We start from the raw sequence: 22,679 nt of genomic DNA, 5'->3' as shown, positions 1-22,679 counted from the left end.
GTCCTACATGAAAAACTCACCATACAAAGTTATATAGAATCATATATATACACACACACACACACACACACACATGTAAGAAGTTTGTTACTAAATTATTTTCATTATTTTATTTCTTTTGTAGTCCCCTTTATCAAGTAGGTAAGGGTTTTGTTAAAATAAGTTAGTGACTTTCTATATTTCCTGAAATCAATCAGTTGATCTTATAAACAAAATGGGAGGTAACACATTTTTATTACTTTTATTTTTTCAAAATCCTTTTCATGAGGAAGTGACAGGGACTGAATTTGCCCTCTTGAGTTGGACGACTAGGAAGCTGCGTAAAATACATTTAACGGTGGTTTCAGACATTGGACAACAGGTAACATAGGGCTGTTATCACTGAGAGAAGTTATCACTGAAACCAATGAGGCAAACCCTAAAGTTACCCCCAGCTTATTATCTAGAAGCAGTTTTCAGGCAGCAGAAAGAAAATGGATTTACTTATGTGTGAATGGAGTCCCTGAGGAAATGAGAGAGAGAAGGGACAGGAAAAAAAAATGTGAAGAAATAATGGTTGAAAAATCTTTAGATTTGAAAGAAACTTGAAGCCCACAAATCCAAGCTGCTCAGTGAACTCCAAGCAGAAAAAACAGAAAGGATATCACCTCAAGACACATCATAATAAGTTCTGTGAAAAGCAGTGATAAAGAGAAAAACCTAAGGCCTGAAAGAAAATAACTGACAACCTTGAATTCTCCACCTAGCAAAATTACTTTTCAGGCAGTGGAGGCAAAATTAAAACTTGGAGATAAAATCTGAGAGAATACTTTGCCAGTAGACCTGTATGTACCACACAGGGACGGTTTAAAGAGGTTCTTTTTGGCAGAAGGAAAATGATCCTGTGTTGTCATTTGGATGTACACAGAGTAATGAAGAATGCCAGAAGTGGTAATTATGTAAATGAATAAAAAAGACCTTTTCCCCCCTTATCCCTAAATGTTACCAAAACCACCAAAACTCTTCTTTGAAAAAATTTTCAAGCTTACTATGAAGTGTTGATTTCAAAGTTTAGGTGTACAAATGTAAGAAATTTTTAAATAAGTGAAATAAGACAATTACAACAAGGAAAGCATTCTTAATATTTTGAAAATGTTCTCCTCAACCTGGTATGACTTTAATCTGGTGCAAGAAATAAGAAGAATGTCAGTGCTTTGCCTATTAACTAGCATTCAGGGAGAGCCAATATCAGTTCAGAGGGTCTGACTATTATTATAGACATAGATTACATTATGTCTTTAAAAAAATAAACATAAGTTTATCTCTCTTTCTTGTTCCAGAGTCAACAGAGCTTTTTCAAACCATAGCTAGGCTAGGTCCACTTGGAGGAACCTTAGCCTTCTGACAGGAGATACAATGTATTCTTCCAGTGTGTGTTTCTTACTTTTATCTCTCTCTTGATGGCCATTTCACAGAGCATGTCCTTTGAAAAACCCTGCCTTATTGATAAGGATAAAAGTGGAGCTACTAGAAAACATGAAACAGATCACCATCTTACCTTTGACTCTTAGGTGACTCCCCAATATTTCATGGGGCACTTTCCCATATCATAAGAATGGAGCTTAAATCCTCCCTGTCCAAGACTCCGCACGGGTTGTCTCAGACCTGCTTTGCAGCATCATTCTCACTGTTTTCTCAGAGGTGCTGTGCTCATCATACGTGTTGTCCCTCAGGATAGTAATGATCCCAACACTTAGGAGCACATGCTTTTCTCCTGCTTTGGGGGAAGACTTTCCTGGACATACCTTTCAGTAGCCTGCTTCATTCTTACCTGAGTAGGAAAAAGTTACTCAAATTCATTACTCAGCAAGGAAATGTAATTTTATTTAAACCAAAGTAAGATTCTCACCAACATGAGTGAATTTTTTTACAATAGACTTAGCAACAGCAGCACCAATACTAAATGTTGGTGAGGATCCAGATTATCAAAACCCTAATACATTGTAGGTGGGAATGTAAGTCGTTGTGTCTACCCTTGAGAACTAAAGTTGACCCTGTTGCCCAGCACTTTTATTTCTAATTATATACTCACAGGAAATGTGTGTTCCATATGTACACCAAAAGACTCAAAGTTTATCGTAGCATCATTTACATTGACCCTCAGTTGGAAAGAGTACAAAATGTCTATCAGTAGTTGAATGGATAAATAAATTGAAGTAATGCATGTGCCAGGATACAGTATAGCATGTGTGTGCATTAGTCATTCAGTTGTGTCTGACTCTGCGACCCCTTGAACTGTATCCTGCCAGGCTCCTCTGTCCATGGGATTCTTCAGGCAAGAATATATAGCATAGCACAAATGAATACAATAGAGTTTCACACAGCAGCATATTATGATCTCATTGGTGTAAACTTAAAATATTCAGAAGTGATCTGTCGTGTTAGAAGACACCTTTGGATTGGTGCGTTGAGGTGGTGATTGGAAAGAGGCATGAAGAGAAGGAATTAATGTTAAGGCTTAGTTCTTGGCTGGAGCAGTGGTTACTCAGATGTGTTCCTGTGATGATAGCTCCTTGAACTTTGTACTTAGACTTCTGAAAATACATCACATTCCAGTTTGAGTCACTTCAAACTGGATAAATACGGGGTTTTTTTTTTTTTTTTTTTCCCTAAACTTTTCTAAAATGTTAGGAAAGTAGAATCAATTAAGGATATACTTCCTATTTTTTGCAGAGTACTGTGTTACTGTGTTTTTCTCTAAAGCATTTCCAAGTGACCACTGATAAAATATGGAACAAGAACTTACAAGTATGTCATTATGTATATAACTATGCCTTTTTGGTGACAAAATTTTTATTAACATGACATGGTACTGTTCTTAATTTTTTTTTCCCCCAGTATATTTTATTAACTATCTCATAAAATTATTCAGTGAAATGGTACTAATAAAATTCTTAATATAATGATAAAAATTATAAATATAAGCCTGTCATTTTCTTACCTGCAGCTAATCAATGTAGCCTCAGTTTTTCAAAAGAAATTTTTTGTCATCATGATTATTTTTAAATAAATTAATTAAATGGCACTAGAGTTTGTACTCATTTTTAGTTCCCTATACTTCAGTTTTAGAAAGTGGACTGGATTTAAGTCTAGATAATGTTGTTTTCTGCTTAGAGTAAATTATACATGATTATATTGGAGTAGAATACCAACCCTAAGAGCAAAGGATGGTGGGAAGACAGTAAGAAGCAGGCATTATTTGTTAATCAGAAGATTATCAGTGCTCCCCCTTCCTACCAGGGTAGAGTTTTTTAAAAATGATAGTTAAGTTTAAAGTGGCTCAGACAGTAAAGAATCTGCCTGCAATGCAGGCTACCCAGGTTTGATCCTTGAATTGGGAAGATCCCCTGGAGAAGGGATGGGAATGGCTCCCCACTTGCATGTTCTTGCCTGCAGAATCCCATGGACAGAGGAGCCTGGAGGACGGCAGTCCATGGGGTCGCAAAGAGTCCTACACGACTGAGCGACTAATACTTCATAAATAATTTAAAGTTAAATTATAACTTTAAAACAGATGAAATTGTACACATACACGAAGTGTCTCTTTTTGTTTCACACCTTTCTAGTCTGACATTAGCTTTAAAAATAGTTCTGATTGTTAGTAACTTTCTAAATATTTTTAAATAATAGAAAAATCAGATGAAAAATCAGTGCTGGAACAGAAACCTTCTAAACCAGCTGCTCCACTAGTCCCACCCAAGAAGCCTGTTCCACCCACCAAAGCCAATAATATATTGAGGTCTGGAGCAGTGTACCCAAAGCGCCCTGAAAAACCGGTTCCTCCACCTCCTCCTGTAGCCAAGTAGGTTTTATCTAACTTTAAATTAGTTTATTGATTTACTTGGTTTTGACATAATTTTGGCTCTACTGTTTTTTTAATCGTAAAAGTTATTTTTAAAGTCCTTGCTTTTCATCTTTTTCGTATAGACTGTAATCTGTGTTAAATGTTATTAATCTTACGTTCACTCTAGGCAGACACACTTATGTTAAACTGTTTTATTTACATTTCTTATTTTATTAGGATAGGTCTTAGGGTAGAGGTTTATGTTTATGGAAATAATTTTATAGGCGAATAAGAAAAATCAGTGTTATACTGTAACATCTTTAGTGTCATTAAATCACAATGTTAAAAAGATGGTCATGCTTCAGATACAAATGATTTTTGCATGTGTTTGATTTTTCTCATTTCAGGATTAATGGAGATGTTTCTACCAGCTCATCAAAATTTGAAGCTGAGCCAGTATCAAAACCAAAGCTAGATTCTGAACAGTTACCACTTAGACCAAAATCAGTAGACCTAGATTCATTTACAGTTAGAAGCTCTAAAGAAACAGGTAAGTTAACATGTGGAAAGATGGTGTATAAAAAATAAAAGTGCAAATACAGTTTTCAGAAACTACTGAAAATACGATTTGTGTGTGGATATAATGGAAATTAATTAAAACTTGTTTAAAATCTCTCAAGCCAAAAAGAAAATGAAACTGAAAGAATATAAATGGACAAAATATTTCTGGTTCACATAAGCTTTGTCACTGGTCAGAGAACTGAGATGGATATTAAAAGATCAGCCATTTATCGTTCTGTCCCTCTAGTGGAACGACCATACCACCTAACTTGGGCAGATATGAATGAACTGGAGTTTCAGTGCCATGCTAGATTATATTTAAGAAGAATATTTTTCTGTTCCTACTGAAATCTCCAAATACTGTTGTTTCCAGTTCTGAAAAATAAGACTTTTCATGACTCTCTCTCTGTATATATACATAGCAAGGTTTACATCTTTAGCTAAATATTATTCCTTCAGTTTTATCACTAATTTTTTAGCCCATTAATCTTCTTTGTCTCCTGGTGTTTTATACTTCTTGGTTATAAAATGAAATACTGAGAGGTCATTTTCCTTTTTCTTTTTGCATCAGAGAAGTCTAGATAAAGTCTAGATAAAGGTCTCACTGTTAGGAAAAGCATCACACAGTCCTTACTTTGTGGTAATGGTTGTTTTTTAGCAGTTTGCATTTGTTCTTTAGTTTTTTAACATTTTAAACACATTTTCTCATACATATTCTTATGTTAACACTGACTTTAAGAGGCAGAGACCATTTTTCCCTATTTTGCATCTAAACAAAGTAAGTTACAGTTACAGCAAATGTTCAAGATCACATAAACCAGAAGAGAACTCTTTAAATCCCCTTTAAGTTCTCTGGTATTTCCTAAAAAAAATTTTTTTTTTTAATGTCTTAATGTATTTTTTAGCTTCAAGTTAACATTTCTTTACAGTTAAACTTGAAGGCCAGTTACACTAAAATTTTTTTAATCACTATTGTAAAATGTGCTTCCTTTCTTATTTTTAAGGTGATTGTATTTTTCTTCCTTCTTTTTAGTTTGGGAGTACAAAAGCTCTGACTTTAGCATAGCCGCCTATAGTTTTTTAATTGGAATGTTTTATAGGTGTTTCATCATATATTTAGATCATGCCTGATCTGGATGAAGTCATATTTATCAATAATTTCTGGAAATTGAGAGGTTGATTATATTTTAGAGACATTCACTCAAATATATTCAGTATATTTTTGGTAAAAAATTGTTCTTATTTACTGGTAGTTAAATAAAAACAAAAATCATCTTTCTGTTTTTTAAAAAAAATCCTTTAATTTAAAAAAAATTGAGGTTAGTAGTAAAAAATATAATTCTATTAGTTCTTACTATTTTCTGTTTGATTTTAAATGTAGCTAGAAATATGTTTTCAATAGTAAAGAAGAAATTAAACACAGACTCGATATCAAAAATCCATTGGTATTATCTTTTGAATTTCCACAGTTTTCTGCAGTCTTTTATCACAGAAGTTCTGGATTTTGATTAAAAAGTCTCTTTGGTAGCTGAAAGTGTAATATTTAGAGTTTTTTGGGTTTTTTTTCCCCTGCCTGTATTTTTTGTTACTTGTATCATTCTTTAACATTTGCTCTATTTAGTTTCCTCATAGTCTTGGAAATTATCAAAAATTTTTGTAGATTAAAACAAATTTTTCACTTTTCCCCCCAAACCTCATCTATATATGATTACTAGCAAGCTTTATTTCCTTGACATGTGTGACTACTGGTGATTGAAAAGTTCTGTTTTTTTCCTTTGTTTCTTGGTCCCATTTCTTGTCTTATATCCATAACCATTATTTATTCTTCATTAAAAATTAGAGGCTTTGTGGAACAGGGTTTGAAATGTTCTGATTTCTAGTTAGCTTTTTTGTTGAAATGAATAATTTAGAGGTGCTAAGACTATACATGGTCAAAAAACTAACAGTTAACTTCCAAGCTGCAGTCTTTGTATCTTCCACTGTCACACTGCCTTTGATGTATTGCAGTTACTCACTGTGAAGTTCAGAAAATATAGATTTTGGAAATTGAGTTCATATTAAGTAGCAAATACTTACTGAGCAGGTGTGTATTCACAGTAGTGTTTTGGGCACAAGTAGGATGCTAAGATAAAAGGCATTGCTGCTGACAGCAAGTAGCTTGTGTTTCAAGCCTCACATCAGAGGCTTTTATTTCCTTTTTTTTTTTTTTAATTAGAATATTATGTTCTTAGTACTTGTAGTATAAAATGTACCTGGTACTTGTTTTACCTCTTCTTCGAGATGTTGGCACCTTAAAAAAATAAACAGAACTGTGCTTGTTACCAGATACAGCCTCAAATTTGGCCTTGCGTTGAGGTATGATTTAATTTACATACATGGGTCAGTGTGAGGTTTAAAATTTTTTAAATAACATGAAACTAGCCCTTTAACATAAGTTCCAGAAAGTTTAAAACATACATGAAAGTCTCCTTAGAATTTATTTTGTAAAATAATAATTTGAGGTGAAATGATATAGTAGAATTTGCTGTTAAAAAATGTGGGTTTTAAATTATTAGTTGGTAGGTAATTGACGTGTTTCTTCAGTTTTCTCACTTATCTAACAATTGAATGATCCCTTAAATCTCTGATGTACCTACTCTTGTCTGTTAAGGATATAAATTCCTTTCCCTACTCTCTGATTTGATTTCCTTATATATAAAGCCATATATAAACATATGTATATAAATATTGAGTCTGACTTTTGTTCATATAAGAAAAATTCCTAGAATACTTAATTTGTTTCAGTTTGTTAAAACGTTTCTTCATAAATATTCTCGTATGATACAAGATAGCATTGTACATTGCAGAGCTGTCAAAGCATGCTTTCTTTTTTTTCTTTTCTTTTCTCTTTTTCCAACACTTCATCAAAAATAGGTTTAGGATAACCTTACTGCTACTACAGGTTAAGTATAAAGTTCACATAGTCTAAATATTTCTAAAATAGTAAGTTTTCCAGAAAGTAAAATTGGTTTGTAAGTAGTTTTAAACCTCCAGCTAGAAAATTTAGTGGAAACAGCTATTTCATTGAGAAAGGACAATTGATGAAGTATTCTTATAGAGTGTAGTATTTTATCCTGTTTGATTATCTTTCTGTGATAATTCTTCTTACATTAAAAGAAATAGTAGAAATATATACATTATTTGATCTGAAAGTCATCATTGTTAAGTAGAATGGTTTTCTTTCTCTTCAGTTCTATTTAATAATTGATCTGTTTTGTTTAAATTAATTTCTCAATATTTATTCAACTTATGGTGAGATTTTTCAAATATGATGTCTGCCTGTTGAGTGGTAGACGCTTTAAAAAGTGAACTTGCATCTAAGCTAGGATTCAAACCAAAAGAAAACACTGTACCCCAAAATATAGAATTTACCTGGGAAATAAGGGCAGTAATTAAACTTTTTTATTTTCTAATAATAATTTGCTTGATAATATCATTATAGAGAGTTTCACATAAGGCACAGTTGAATTTTCATTTGTTTCTGTGGGAGATTTTAAGTGTTATATTGAGTTGTATTTTTATGGTGAGATACTTAAAAATAATATTTGGCACTTTTTTTTTCCTATTATACCAGAATTAAAATTGCCTGTCTTATTGTAACTACTATCATCTGCTGAGGACTAAAACTTGACTATAAGGTGGTTTAATTTCACTTGCAAATATATCAATGAGTTGTTAATATGTTGATTTATTACTCTGACCTCTAGTTTCAGTAAGTACTAAAGCATCCTTTTAGAAATTGTCGTGGTGTTAAGTGAGTAATTTTTAAAAAGGCTTCTTTCTAGTTTAATGTATGTTGAAATTAATACTAGTCATAGTTTTTCCTTATGAAACACAAAAGAATAAATCTAAAATCTAATACACATCTTAATGTAAGTTTAGATAAACTGCAATATCTGCTAAACATGAAATGGTTCTATTCATTTACGACTGTTCCTTTTTCCTGCTTTGTAAAATAATTCTTTTGGTTTAGTCTTTTCTAGACATTCCTATCCTTGACTTTTCTTTCCAGATTTTGTTTCCTAGCCTGTTTGCCATGTTTCCCTTCTTACGTGTCAGGAAATTATCCTACCTTTCTCCATTTTGGTAAGATGACAATTTATAAAAGAAATCAAAATAATATATTCAGTATAAATAGGTGGTGCACATTGAGTTTTCTTTGTGATTTTACTAAAGTGTACATGTTTGTCTGTCTATTCTAACCCTTTTGGTTTTCCATTTTAAAATAAAATGAAATTCATATTGGAAATTTTTTCTTGATTAGTTAGTTTAAAATATTCTTTTGATAAAAGTTTTTTTTTTAATTAACAACCATAAAAGTCAGTTTATTTTCTCCCCCAAATTTTATATTTCATTTTGATTTTTAAAAATTCCACGTATTCGGCAGTGTGTAGCAGTGTACACGGCAAGCAGAGTGGCTGTGTGATGGCAAGAGTTAAGTGCCTCTCATGCCTTTCATGCCATGTGTAAAATATAGATTCACTGATACCACTCTTAGGTAAAATTAAAAACATTCAAACATATCATGAGTCAGAAATGTGCACTATTTCATTTTACTAACCCAGTGACTTAAATGGAGGACCTGAGAGAGTATTAGAATAGTAAAATTACTTGTCTTGGTGTTGTGGGCCAAAACTGGACATATAGAAGGCATTTTACATGAGCATGATATATAATTTTGTAAATCTTCCTTTCATTTACCTTTTAAATTTCATTTAGCTTCATCTCTTCTTGTGTTTTTATTTCTTTTTCTTTTTGCATGTTGCTTAAATATGCATTTGAAAATAATCTCCATAGGCAAAAATTACTGGATTGTGCTTTTCAAGATTTTTTTTGTAGGTTGTCAGTATGTATGTATCAGTGTAAAAAGCAGTTTCTAACCTTTCAAACTATAGCATATTTTTAACACCTTTTAAAGACTGTTATCTTCATTTATGCAGTAATTAACAAATGAGATATTTAGATATATATTTAAACTCAAGATCTCTCACATTATATAATGCATTTTCCATTAAAGCCGCTGTGTTTCTTATTATGCTTTGGTGTATATTATAATTATTTGTGTACACTTACCAAACAATTCAAGACAGAAATCAAACCAAGCATATTAGATTGCTTGTTGTGATATATTAGCCTAGTGACTAGATCCAAGATAGAATAAAGCAACCCCAGAACATGAGTATGGAAAAGAATTAACAGAGGTCAACAAATACAGTTATTACAGAATGCATATTGCCAAGTAGTAGTAACCTCTGCCTGTTTTACCTTTGTGTCTTCCAGCCCTTTAAAAAAAATTCTCTAAATTATTTAGAATATGAAAATTGATTAAGTTTTAAAGGCAATAATGATAACTGTCTTTGGACTTCTTTTAAGAAATAGCAGTTCTTTGAATCTGTGCATGTAAATATTTGACAGGAAGCATTTTAAACTTCTAGGCAATGGCAGCGTGAAGAATGATTCCATACTTGGAAGACAAGGCGAAAGATGCCTTGCTGCCGAAATGAGTGATGGCATATTTGCTGTGATTAATGTTCTTTGTTTGGAATCTGGGCCAGAGGGAGATTTTAATAATAGTGGAAGTGTCTGGAATTAGAGGGTTCTTATACCACTTAAGATATCTGGGCTTCAAAATTAAAGATCAGCTCCTTCAGGAAGGTTTTCTGGACCATCTAGCAAAAGGGAAGGTATTATATACCATTGTTTCAGAGATGCAAATTAACCTAGATTTGTTCTTAAACTCAAGATACTGAATGAAAGGTCAACCAGCCTTTGGTGATGGGAAAGCACATGGATGATGTATGTAGCATTTTCCCTTGCTGTCTGAACCTGCCTTAGATTTATGACCGTCATCTGATTCGTACACATGGATGCTGTCTGAACAGAAGTGCAGTGAAGTATATGAATAGGTCCAAGCCCAGCTACAGTATACTATGCACATACATGTATAAAGACATTAAATTACACTTCATCTTTACCTTAAGAAATGTGGTTGGAAAGCAGCAGGGTTCCAGATAAAAAATTGAGTTTTTAACATTTTAATATTAGGATATTACTTGAACTTTAATACACATTCCATGAGTTAATTTTTTGATATGTTGTAATTAATTCTGAGTTGAAGTAGATTTTTTTTTTTGTAAGTAAGAACTTAGGAAGATTGGCTTTTTCATACTACTGGTTTCCCTGGTGGCTCAGATGGTAAAGAACCTGCTGGCAATGCAGGAGACCTGGATTCAGCCCCTGGGTCAGGAAGATCCCCTGGAGTATGAAATGGCAACCCACTCCAGTATTCTTGCCTGGAAAATTCCGTGGACTGAGGAGCCTGCCAGGCTGCAGTCCACAGGGTCGCAAAGAGTCAGACACGACTGAGCAACTAACACACACACAGCTTATGATACGGATTTATATTTTTCAATAAGAACTTTGTTGAGGTCTAAGTCTCTATGGAAGATATGAACATTATATTGTTGATATATAAAATGTATCAGGTAAAGAGAATGTTAGTGTTTGAGGGTGAGTGTTGTTTTCCAAATGCATATGAAAAGCACAGGTCAACTTGTGAGTCTTAGTGGTACTCTTTCTAATTTTATAGTTTGTTGAAAATACAGAGACATTCTTTTTTACCTTTTAAAATGTGCAGTTATCTCTTAATAGATATGTTTATTTTTACTCTCCAGATCTTGTAAATTTTGATGACATCGCTTCCTCAGAAAACTTACTACATCTCACTGCAAATAGACCGAAGATGCCTGGAAGAAGACTGCCTGGCCGCTTCAATGGTGCACATTCTGTGAGTTACATTTGCTGCTCTGAAGCAAGACCATTTAGCAAAGCCAGAGTCCTTCCAAAGATAAGAAAGGGGGATTTAGAGTTCCACTGAAGTTTAAAAAATCAGAAAGACAGCTATACGTAAGTGGCCAAGGGTTGTATTTAAGAGATATGGGGAAAGAGACCTGTTCATTTCCGCAGAATGTGGAATGGAAGATTACAGAATCAGAAATGGAGCTGTCCCAAGACCGTAACCATAGAGCACAGTGTCGAAAGGAGACAGGGGACCTGTGTAATCTCCTTGTCCAACAACAATAATTAGAATTGAGTGGTACCTGTTCACTTCAGGAAAAAGTGAGAGCATTCCCCACCCCCTTATAACTTCTTTTTATGCTTTCTGTGCATCGCCTGGGATACTGGTAGTACTTTAAGTATTAATATATTACCTCTTAAGCACTATTATGCTTTTAAGTTAATGTAAGTAGAGAAAATTTTTGTTGCTAATAGACAAGCTGTTTTTCCATGCTTACTGCATGAAATTATGTAATATGCTGTTAACAACAACGGGATATCTGGAACAGTAGCTGCTGAAAACAGTGATAAAAGTTGCTTAGTTTATTATCTAGATGCTTACTACCTTTTCTTTCTTTGGTGTTTTCTGTTTCTTGATTTAAAAAATAAAATCATTTAGCCAACTCAAAGCCCAGAAAAAACCTTGAAGTTACCAAAAGAAGATGACAGTGCCAACCTAAAGCCATTTGAACACAAGAAGGATTCATGCTACTCTCCAAAGGTGAGGTGCATCATGGTCTAAGATTTGTATGATTTGTAGCGTTCTTTGTGAACATCAGAATTACGAGGTTTAAAAGTGTCTGTCAGGAAGGATTATTTCTTAAGCCAAGAAATAATGCCTACTAAAACTAAATAAAATGATTACTGTTAAATTGAAGTTGCATTATTCTCTGTAGATCTCTTTTTAGGAGGGTTACATTATTTTAAATGAGTAGCACAAATGCTACCTGTTTCATAATTTTTAAGGCATAGATCTATACATTTGTTTCATTTCCCATTAAAACACGGGCTGTTTTGCAGAAGCCAACAGTTCTTTACTCCTTACATCATAGTGAGCTTGACACCATAATAAGCACTGATGCACACAGGAATGACTTCTATTCTTCCATCTGTTACATGGTGTTGAGGGCCTTTTCTAGACCCTTGCCATTTAATTTAAGATAGTATTACAACAACTGACACACATCTTATGTTTGAGAAGATTATTCCTGCTCCTCAGATTCATTGCAGGGTATCTGACTGCCATTCAGATTATCAGATACACTTAATCTGATTCTCTCAGCTGACAGCAGTCTGTTGAAATTTTATCAATACCTGCTGTGCCCAAGTGAAATAGGAAAAGGGTATCAGGCCATGGATTCATTTTAATGCCTCTTTGGACTTACTGCATTCTTTATAGTTGCTTTTCATTGGAGCTCTTTGGATATTCTAAACAGTAACTATTTAATATGAAGGATCAAAGTAGTACCTTAATAATGCTTTTATATTCTTGCTTCTAGATGGTCCAATAGGCAGCCATAAGATAAATATAATGGATTTTTTTCTTAAATGAAACCTTTGACATTTCTAAGAAAAACCCTTAGTAATTACAGGTTTATTCTTTGGTCTTTTAGTGGTTTTTTTCCAGTTGTGAACATCAAGCTGCTTTTTTTGATTTTCAAGTTTATCATTTATCTTGAAAGTATTACTTCAGTTATTTATCTCCTTGTGGTAAAAAAAAAAATCCTTTGAACTTATTAAATATAAATACAAATAAAATAAAAATTTTGTTTATTATGTTTTCAGCCACCTGTGCACCTTCCAACACCTTCAAGTACTTCTAAACCAAATACAGCTTCTTTTCTAACTCCATTAGAAATCAAAGCTAAGGTAGAAGCAGAAAATTCCTTGGATGAACTTAAAGCTCAGATTGTTGAATTGCTGTGTGTTGTGGAAGCACTGAAAAAGGACCATGGGTAAGTAGCCCTTGTGTTCTTTGAGTACTACTTAACACATGTGTAAAGAGTTCTTCCAAATTACATACCTCAAGTAAAGACGTTTCTAGTATGAGCAAGTTTGTTTTCAAAGAAATTTTTTAATAGTGTCTCCTCTTGGCAAAAAGCTTGAATTAGAAAACAGAATAATTAGAAACTCAGTTATTAATTCTAATTATTCCAATTAGGAATTGGAAAGCTTGAATAAGGAAACCTAGCCTGATTATGAAAAAGGCAAATCAGTGAAAACAGAAAGTAGTAGCTCAATTATAGACTAGGTTCCAGCAGTTTGATTATAGAAAAATGGCCAATAGCCACATGAAAAGATGTTCAGCACCATTGGTCATTAGCACAGGCAAATCAAAATCAAAATAGTGAGATACTATTTCATGCCCACTCAGATGGCTGTAATAAAAACTGAGCGATCACAAGTGTTTGCAAGGAAGTGAGAAATTGGAATCCTCATGCACTGAGAGAGTGGGCATGTAAAATGGTACAGCCAATCTGGAAAACAGCCTGACAGTTACTCAGAAAGTTAACTGTCGTGTTCCCATAGGATCCAGCAATTCCTCTCCAAGGTATAATGCTGTCCAAGAGAATTGAAGACAAATGTTCAAACAAAAACTTGTACAAAAATCATAGGTAGTGTTCTTCATAACAGCCAAAAAGTGCAGACAACCTAAATGTCCATCAGTTGATGAATGAGAAGCAAGGTGTGGTGCATGCGTACCGTGGAGTGCCTGACTACAGCCAGAAAAGAAGTGAGCTGGTAATGCCTGTTATAGCATAGATAGGCCTGAAAAATGTAATTTGAGGCTAGAAATGTCAAACATAGGGGTTAATTAGTCTTAAAAGTACTGGCAAATAAGATTCACCTTATTTTGGATCTGGGATATGTCTGCATGTATATTTGTTTTTCTTCTCAGAGGATTGGAATCACTTTTTGCTAGGGTTGAGTTGGGCATTTATAAAATAAATGGGTTGGGACATCTTACATTTTTGATGCCAAGTGTGCTGTTAAGAACTAAGAAATACATATACAGATTACCCGTAGATGCTCTTAAATAAGCTGTTGAATGAATAAAAATATTAATGACCTATATTTTAAAGCATATATATCAGATCTTTTAGAAGTCTTTCCAAAGACTATTTTAAAAGTCTTGAATTCCTCCTGGAAAATCAAATAGAAGGCAAAATGACTATATAAAAAGATAGAAAGAAGCCTAGAAAAATGAGAACATGAGTTATAGGAGAAGAATTGCTGGCTGAAGTTTTTTGTTATTGGTTTGGATTTTGGAGTTTAATGTAATATTTAAGTTTAAAAAAGAGAGAGAAAGATATATGTAAAGTTCAAGTTTATTCTATTAAAAACTATAATTTGTTTTGCCCTGTGACATACTGTCACATTCATTTTATCACCTTATTTGAGCTGTGTGTCCTGCCTTGAAATGGATGATAACTGAATATGGAAAATTACCTGTATTCACTTAAAAATTTCATTCTTTCAGATTTGCCCTGCTTTTGCTTTGCTTTTAACTGTCATTTTGAATTGTCTCAGCTAGAGAATTTGAAGTTTTTCTAATCAACGTGGTTGTTTCCTTTGTAAAATTTTTCCTAATGTTCTGGGATATCAGCCAACAGATTTGTTCACCTTACTCAAATACATTTATTAATTGAAAGACTTAACAGCAATAAATAACTTTGTTTTTAGGAAAGAACTGGATAAACTACGAAAAGATTTGGAAGAAGAGAAGGAAATGAGAAGTAATCTAGAGGTAATTCACTTCTTCCAGCATTGAGATTGTAGTCAGCATAAACTAGACATGTTTTTTCCAACCCAACTGGGCAATTGGTTCCACCACAAATTATGCTATCCTGCTTTGGTTGGACACTCCCTACCATGGGTCACCATTTAATTAATCTCTTGCTGACTCCCTGCCACATTCCATTCATTCATTCAGCAAATGTTTTTGAGCGTTCACTCTTGTAGGCATGAGGCACACGGGATGCACTCTTAAATAAAGCAGACATCATTCTTGTCTCTTAAAAGTGTCTAGTTCGAGATCTTTTGCACTCTGTTTCTCTCTTGACCTGTAGTTTTCTTCACAGTTAAACTTTTTTTCCATTTTTTGCTTGGGGGCAGGGGTAGTGGTAATGGCAATGAAATGGTTTTAGATTTGCTGACTTCTATTTCTCACTGAATTAATTTTACTTTATAGCTAATGTCATCATCTTCAATCTGCTGATGACTGACAGTCTCACTTATTTATCTCCCTTTTTTCCATCCTCACTGACTTCTGTCTTCATTTGTATTTTTTTGTGTTTGAGTTTTTTCCTGCATATCTCAGTGTTTCCTCTTCTTAAGAGGCTCTTCCCATTTTGTATTTAAGTCTGATATACTCCTCCCTATTTTACCTTACCTTCTTATTTACCCTGTGTCTTTTTGTTCTCACTGTGGAACAGCAAACATGGAACTTCTTAAAAACACAAACAAACAAACTTGAGCTCCTCTTCTGACGTAGCCTTGTGACTTTCAGTTCAGAACTGTGCATATGTCAGACTCAGCACTTCCTGAACATTGTCTCATTGGACACATAACAACTTGTAGGCATCATTGTTCCTATTTTAAGAATGAGGAAACTAGGGTTTAGAATGATTAAGTCAGCAGTGGAGCTAACATTTTTTAACAGAAGCAGCCAGACTTCAGAACCTTTGCTCTTAGGTATTAAGTTACATAGCTTTAATGAGGAAGTCACTTACCTAGTTTAGCTTTACTTGTTGAGATACTATATGTGAAGGTATTTGGCAGATTATCAAAACTCCATTTTTACTCTTTTTATCTGACATGTACCCTTTATTGGTACTCTCCTTTCTTTGCCTGAAAATACTCAATTTTCCTCTTTATTAAAAAAATAAAAAGCCCCCCTGAGATCTTGCTACCCTCTTGATCTGTAGTTTTCTCTTTTCATTTGTTGCAAAACCAGCAAAAGCACAAGAAAAGCATATATTTGTAGTCAGTGATTCTTCGCTTTTAATTCAGTCCTTAACCCTTTGCATCTTGGGTTTCTGAAGGCAACTCCTGTGTCTCTTCAGTTTCTCCAGCGCTTCACGTTTCTACTTTTCAAAGTGTGTTCTGGGTTCTGTGACCCTGCATTCTTCTGACTTCTCGTCCCTCCTCACCTAAGTGAGGTGCTCCTGCAGTGCCATCCTCAGCCCTCCTCTCTGTATCCACGGTGCTCACCTGTGCCCAGCAGTATGGCGATTAGTGTGGTGCATCTTCCACTGAAGTCTAGTTCTTCTTTTCCCAGCGTCTCTCTTGTGTTTCCAGCTAGTAGTCTTCCTGAATGTTCCACCTAGCATGTCCCGTTACCCTTAATACCTTCTATTCAGATTCGGATTTTCTGTTTGTGTTGAAAGTTTGTTGCCCTTCTAGTCATGCAGATGTGGGACTTCCATCTTTTCTAATTCCACTCACTTTTCAGGTCTGGCTTTACTCCCGAAACGTCTTCCTTATTCCCACTATTTCTGTCCATTTCTCATGCTCTTATCTTCTGTTTAGTTTGTTTCTCTCATTCTTGTCTTTCCTCACTCAGTGTTTTTGAGAACTTCTTTTTACTTGCTGAATGAAGTTCAAGCTTATTGACTTGGTATATGAAGTCTTTTATGTCCTAATCCTAGTTTATCTTTCTGTGCTCACTTGCTTCTTATCCCCAATTGTCCCTTACAGTTGATTTGCCTGGATTATTATTATTGTCATCGTTGGCCGTGCTGTGCAGTGTGTGGGATCTTAGTTCCCTGACCAGGGATTGAACCCTTGCTTCTCTGCAGTGGAAATGCAGAGTCTTAACCACTGGACTACCAGGAAAGTCCCTGGTCTGAATTTTTGCTCCTACTGTATTTTCATGGGTGTCCCTTTTGTCTCGTCTTCTCATCCCCAAGTTCTGTAGATTCTCAAGGCCCTGCTCAAACAATGACATTCATTGAGTTGGCCACCAGTCTTCTGATTAAAGGCAGTTTTTCTTATTTCAAATTCATGTTGTTTAGTCTTATAGGAGATGAATATGTAATAATTTTCTACCATCGCTATTTATGTTATATACTTATTTTGCCCACTTCTGTACTGTTGAAGGTGGGATCTTTTTCTGTTTCATCTTTGCCCATAGCTCTTAGTACAGTGCTGTATACATATTAGATTGCTGACAAATTTCTGTCACACTAATAAATGGTAGGAGATACATAACATCTTCTAAATGTATGTTAAATTCCAGTGTAAGGCATGGTAGACATTGAAAAAAATTTTTTTAATGTTTCTTGAATGTTGTTCCTTATATTTTTATACATAACAATATTCATACATGGAAATAAGGTATTAATGTTAGCAAGAGGAACTAATAATGCTAAATTTGTATATATGATTTAGTTTGTCATAAAAATTATGAAAAGTCAAATGAATTATTTGTCTCTTATTTTGAAGAATTTCATCTAATTTTTGTTTCCCAGCAAAATCGGCTGTTATTTAGCTTCTTAGTGACCTGTGTTATTTTTTTAATTGGGAAAAATTTGACCCTTGTATTTGCAAAAGTGTACTTAATAAAGCAGTAGAGTTTTAGGATCATAGTTTAAAGGAGAAACTATATTTTCCTCCAAATTAAAAATAACACTTTGAATTACTGTAGCATGAACATTTGTTGTTGTTGTCCAGTTGCTAAGTTATGTCCGATTTTTTTGTGACCCCATGGACTGTAGCCTGCCAGGCTCCTCTCTCGGTGGGATTTCCCAGGCAAGAATACTGGACTGGGTTGCCATTTCCTTCTCCAGGGGATCTTCCAGACCCAAGGATTGAACCCACATCTCCTGCATAGATAGGCAGGCAGATTCTTTACCACTGAGCTACCAGGGAAGCCCTAACATTAACATCAGATAGTATTAAATTATACTGTGGAGTTATATGAAAAGCTAGTGATGAACAATGGACATAAACATAGTAAAAGAGAAACTCTAGCTGAAGATTGAGGGTATTTTGTCTCAATCCAATGCTGCTAACATGTTTGGCTAATAATCGTCTTGCTCCTGCTGCTGCTAAGTCATTTCAGTCATGTCCGACTCTGTGCGACCCCATCCCTGGGATTCTCCAGGCAAGAACACTGGAGTGGGTTGCCATTTCCTTCTCCAGTGCATGATGGTTTTAGTCAAAGAATAATACCAGGAAATATCCTGAAATAAGCAAACCGTTCTTGAATGGTTAGGATCCATTAGGAGATGGTGAGCTTATTGAAATTATACTTTCCGACAGTTGCAAAATGCTCATCGTTTAGTAATGAACTGTTTGTCAGAAGTTAGCCATAACATGCATTATTTTTATGCCTTATTGGGGAAAGGGATGATGGGAGAGAAGGATGATGCTGTAAGGAGAAGGTAAACTCTAAATGTTTCTACATGCAGTGAATGGTCAAAGATGATCAAAATGTCTGCACTGTGACCTGTCTGTCCTGGGTGTCCCTGCATGGCATGGCTCATAGCTTCATTGAGTTATACAAGTCCCTTCTCCATGACAAGGCTGTGATCCATGAAAGGGATATAATTGGGAAGAGAGTACAAAAACTGTGGCTTTTAAAGCCTTAGACTTTACCAGTACAAGTTCTGCATGGAGTCACAAGTGTGGTATTGAATCTCTTAGCTTCAACTTAGTTATTTGTATTATGTCAAAATTAAAAACAACTCTAGAGTTACTGTGAAAATTTTGTGAATTTTTCTAACTTTCTTCTTCAGTGTCTTAAATCATGAATTTCTGTTAAGTGAAGAATGTCTTCTACCTAATGGTGGACATATTTATAACCCACTGACTGAGTTTTATATATATTCTTGGGCTTCAAAGGCAACTTAATCTAGAACATACTAGTTTACACTTGAGGAAGTTGAGACCAAGTGAGGTTAAGTGATTTACCAATATTATCTAAGCAGTAAGTAAAAAACGTAGAACTAAATTGGTCCTACTTTTTGGGAAAAAATATTCTGAACTGCCCGCTTTGTGTAATTATAGGTATGAGTGTATTTCTTAATTTGGTTTCAAGGATGCTCTTGTTCTTTGCAGGGCTAAAGATTTTCTTACCGATCTTCAATTACATTATTTAACATTGTTCTCTACGAAAGCAGCTGTAGCTGCTTTTTTTGTTGTTGTTACCTACCACTAAGGAACTTGCATTGTGACATTTTCTTCTGTTGAACCTTTTAAGTATTTATCACACCATTGGAAATTAGATTTTAGATTGGAAACCAAAATCTGGAGGCTTGAAATTATGATCAGATCTTCTTGACTTATGATGAAAATAAACATACCTTACTAAAGTAAAGATTTTTATCTGTTGCTCAATTTATGTCTTGTATTTTAGGTGGAAATAGAGAAGCTGAAGAAAGCATTCCTGTCTTCCTGAGGTGACGGGCACCCAGTGTTCTCAGTGTTCCAGGGATGCAGAAGCAACACTATGGACTTCAACTGAAATAATAAACGCTGATGTTGTGATAAAGAGTATGAGTATATGAACTCATATACTATATGAATATAGTATACTATATCTATATAAAAGTTGTAGGTGGGAGGGTAAATTTTTTTTATATATTTTGTTTTGCCAATACGAAAAAAAAAAGAGGCCTTATTTCTTATGTGCTGGGATTGCAAACTTTTTTGTTGAGTTTGCTTTAAAATACTACTGAATCTGTATAAAAAGGAAAGTTCACAATTTTTTTTTTAATCAAAATTGTAGTATTATTTTTAAAGAGATCTATACTATAAATATGGTGATATCTTTTCAAATAATCTGTAAAATATATCATTTGAGAGGGACAATTTAGCTTTATAGTAACTGTAGCCACTACCTTTCCCATAAAACATAAGGGATATAAACTTTGTATATATATATATTTTTATGTTTAGCTTCTTAACCCAGGATTACACTGTTGTGCCTGTTTGTTTGCAGTGCTGTTTGTACTCTGGGTGATGAAATAGTTTCCTAGCTATGAACCAGATTACTCACCCATGCATATAGTAATAACTAATGAAATAATCAAAATAACTTCTTCAACTTTGGGAATATTTTATATTGCTTGCACTATAGGATTCATAAAAGGAATTTAGTTAAAATGTATCAGATTATTAAATATATTGGGGAAAATGTGAGCTATCTTTTAAGCTCATATGAGGTCTAAGGAACTAAAAATGTCAATTTAACCCTTAACTTGTTGTGCCTACAAACAACAGCACATATAATATGCAGACACCAGCCTTATTGCTGTACTTCTCTGCTTATTTTACGGGCTCAAATATTAACTCATTTCATGATCTTGTGATTTAATTCTTTGTGCCCCTGCCTCTGATTTTTAAGAACGGAAGTGTAGAAAACGAAACTCCGGAAGTTTCAGAACTTCAGTGTGCAGTTACCTACTTGGACGCGCCGTCATTGTGTGTATACTCAGGTTTTCCCTTGCGTGATTCACCTGCTGGACTAAACTAGCTGGTGCAGATGTTTTGGGCTATCGTTTAGGTACCAACTTTAAAAAGAGTGTCTAGTAGATCATAAGGCTTATTTAAAACCAAATATACTTGTCCATTTTCAAAATGCATTTTCACAAAATGGATGAAGAGCAGATTCTTCAGAGTCACTTATGAACACTTGTGCATTTTAAAATGTTATCTACAGATAATAATGTCTCAACATATGTGAGTTTATATTAAAAGTAAAAATTTGATTTTTTTTTTTTGCAAAAAGATTAGTCTTTAAGCTTTATTATAGCAAATGACTTACAGATTTTAAGTACCATCTATCATGCTTCTGTTATGTATTGTTTAAACCCCCAAACCGATATTTTTCCTTTAAGTTTTAGTCTTAAAATACTGAAATCTTGTGTTAATGAAATTTTGTCATGTTGTCTCTAATAAAAGAAGAGTGAAATAGAAAATAATAGACACTCCAATACATAATTACTTGATGTTAGATCCACGACTTTAGTGCTTTGGGGGAAATCTGATTGTGTGTTGAGTGAATACATTTTAACTTTTTAAAGTCCTTGGGCTCTTCTGATGAGGTCACTACTGAACAAAATTGTTTATTCCTCATCTAATGTTTTTAAATGACTTGTCAAATGAATGATTTCTTTTTACTTAAATAAATTGCATCTAATTTTCTTTTAATATGAAAGTCCTTAGGTAGAAATAAAAACAGTGTATTCTGGAAATCATCCTTCAGCTTGATGACTGTAAAGTCTTATGAAAGGACTCTTCCCCACTCTAATAATAGGGTAGGGGAAGTTTCCAGAGGATTTGAGGCTGTTCTTAAAGTTTTTGTTGATCATTTTCTCACCAGTTCATAAGATCAAGATGGTCATGAGTGCAGAAAGGCATTTAATAAAGTGTTTGCCTCAGTTAGAATTAAAAAATAATAAAGTAGCATATCTGTTTTCCTGTCCTTGACCAAATAGTAAAGAAAACCCAACAAATTCAAAGGGAAAAACGATTAATCTAGCAATTCACCAGTATTTGCTCTTGATATAGGAATTTTATTAATTCCTGTAAAGTTCATATCACAAGATGCTGTGTAATAATAATAGCTTTTACTTGGGGATAAATCTTTTTCTCTTTTTGTTAATAACGAGTGAGTATAAATGACAGAGTGGAGGTGAACTGCTTGGCATCTGTCATTGCCAAATTGTTGGTGAGTGTGTTGTTCAGGTTTGCTATTCTCTGAAACACGTCATATTACTAATTTTGGGAGTTATATTTTAATATTAGATGTACTGTGTGTATGTATGCGACCACTAGGCTTCGGTCATTCTATAAAGCTGTTACCTCTCTACAAAATCTAAGTCTGAAGATAGGAAGAGAGAATGGGCCTGGTGTAACAGAGGATTCTCTTTTTATGCTTCTTACCGTGATCACAGAAAACAACAACAACCCAAGTGCTCTCTAGATGTATTGGTAAACATTTTATGCTTGCATTTAAACTTGAAATGTATGAATAGAATGAGACAATCAGTTCAAATCAGCAATGAGAAGTGTTAAAATTTAATGGCCTTGTATTGCTGTAGCAATAAAATGACCAAGTGCAATGACTTGATTTAATAAAATCATCTTTTTAAAAGTTGCTGCTATGAATATTTTTAGCCATAAAATTTTACCCTTGTTATAGCCTAACTTGCCTTCAGTAACTATTATGTAATGCAGTTGGTGTTGTGGTATTCTAACATTCCAAAAAAATAATAATAATAATATATATTTATGGGGAAACTCAGAACAGTATACTTCACTGACTTGTTTACAGGTGCTGTAAAAAAGCATGCTTCTCCTTCAAAAAGAAAATAAAGAATAGTATTGCCAGTTGTGTTGGTCTTTATTATTTTTTCATTAACTTCAGCTTATGCTTATTGCAAAGTATGACGAAGATTATTTTATATTA

General features: G+C 34.0%; 1 protein-coding gene across 1 annotated transcript in view; it reads left to right on the top strand.

The window, feature by feature from the left end:
* Positions 1–22,367, top strand: part of CD2AP (CD2 associated protein) — an 85,955-nt gene extending 63,588 nt beyond the window's left edge. The window contains exons 12-18 of the mRNA XM_070361326.1: positions 3,670–3,841; positions 4,231–4,373; positions 11,098–11,210; positions 11,880–11,981; positions 13,046–13,215; positions 14,945–15,008; positions 19,623–22,367. Of these exons, the coding sequence (XP_070217427.1) occupies positions 3,670–3,841; positions 4,231–4,373; positions 11,098–11,210; positions 11,880–11,981; positions 13,046–13,215; positions 14,945–15,008; positions 19,623–19,664 (806 nt within the window). The 3' untranslated portion in view covers positions 19,665–22,367. The remainder of the gene's footprint in view (positions 1–3,669; positions 3,842–4,230; positions 4,374–11,097; positions 11,211–11,879; positions 11,982–13,045; positions 13,216–14,944; positions 15,009–19,622) is intronic.
* The last annotated feature ends 312 nt before the right edge of the window (positions 22,368–22,679 follow it).

This window comes from Bos mutus, chromosome 23, assembly GCF_027580195.1.
Source record: "Bos mutus isolate GX-2022 chromosome 23, NWIPB_WYAK_1.1, whole genome shotgun sequence".
NCBI classification, from domain to species: Eukaryota; Metazoa; Chordata; class Mammalia; order Artiodactyla; family Bovidae; genus Bos; species Bos mutus.
Note: the sequence above shows the minus strand (reverse complement) of the source record. Positions and strands in the feature narration are given on the sequence as shown.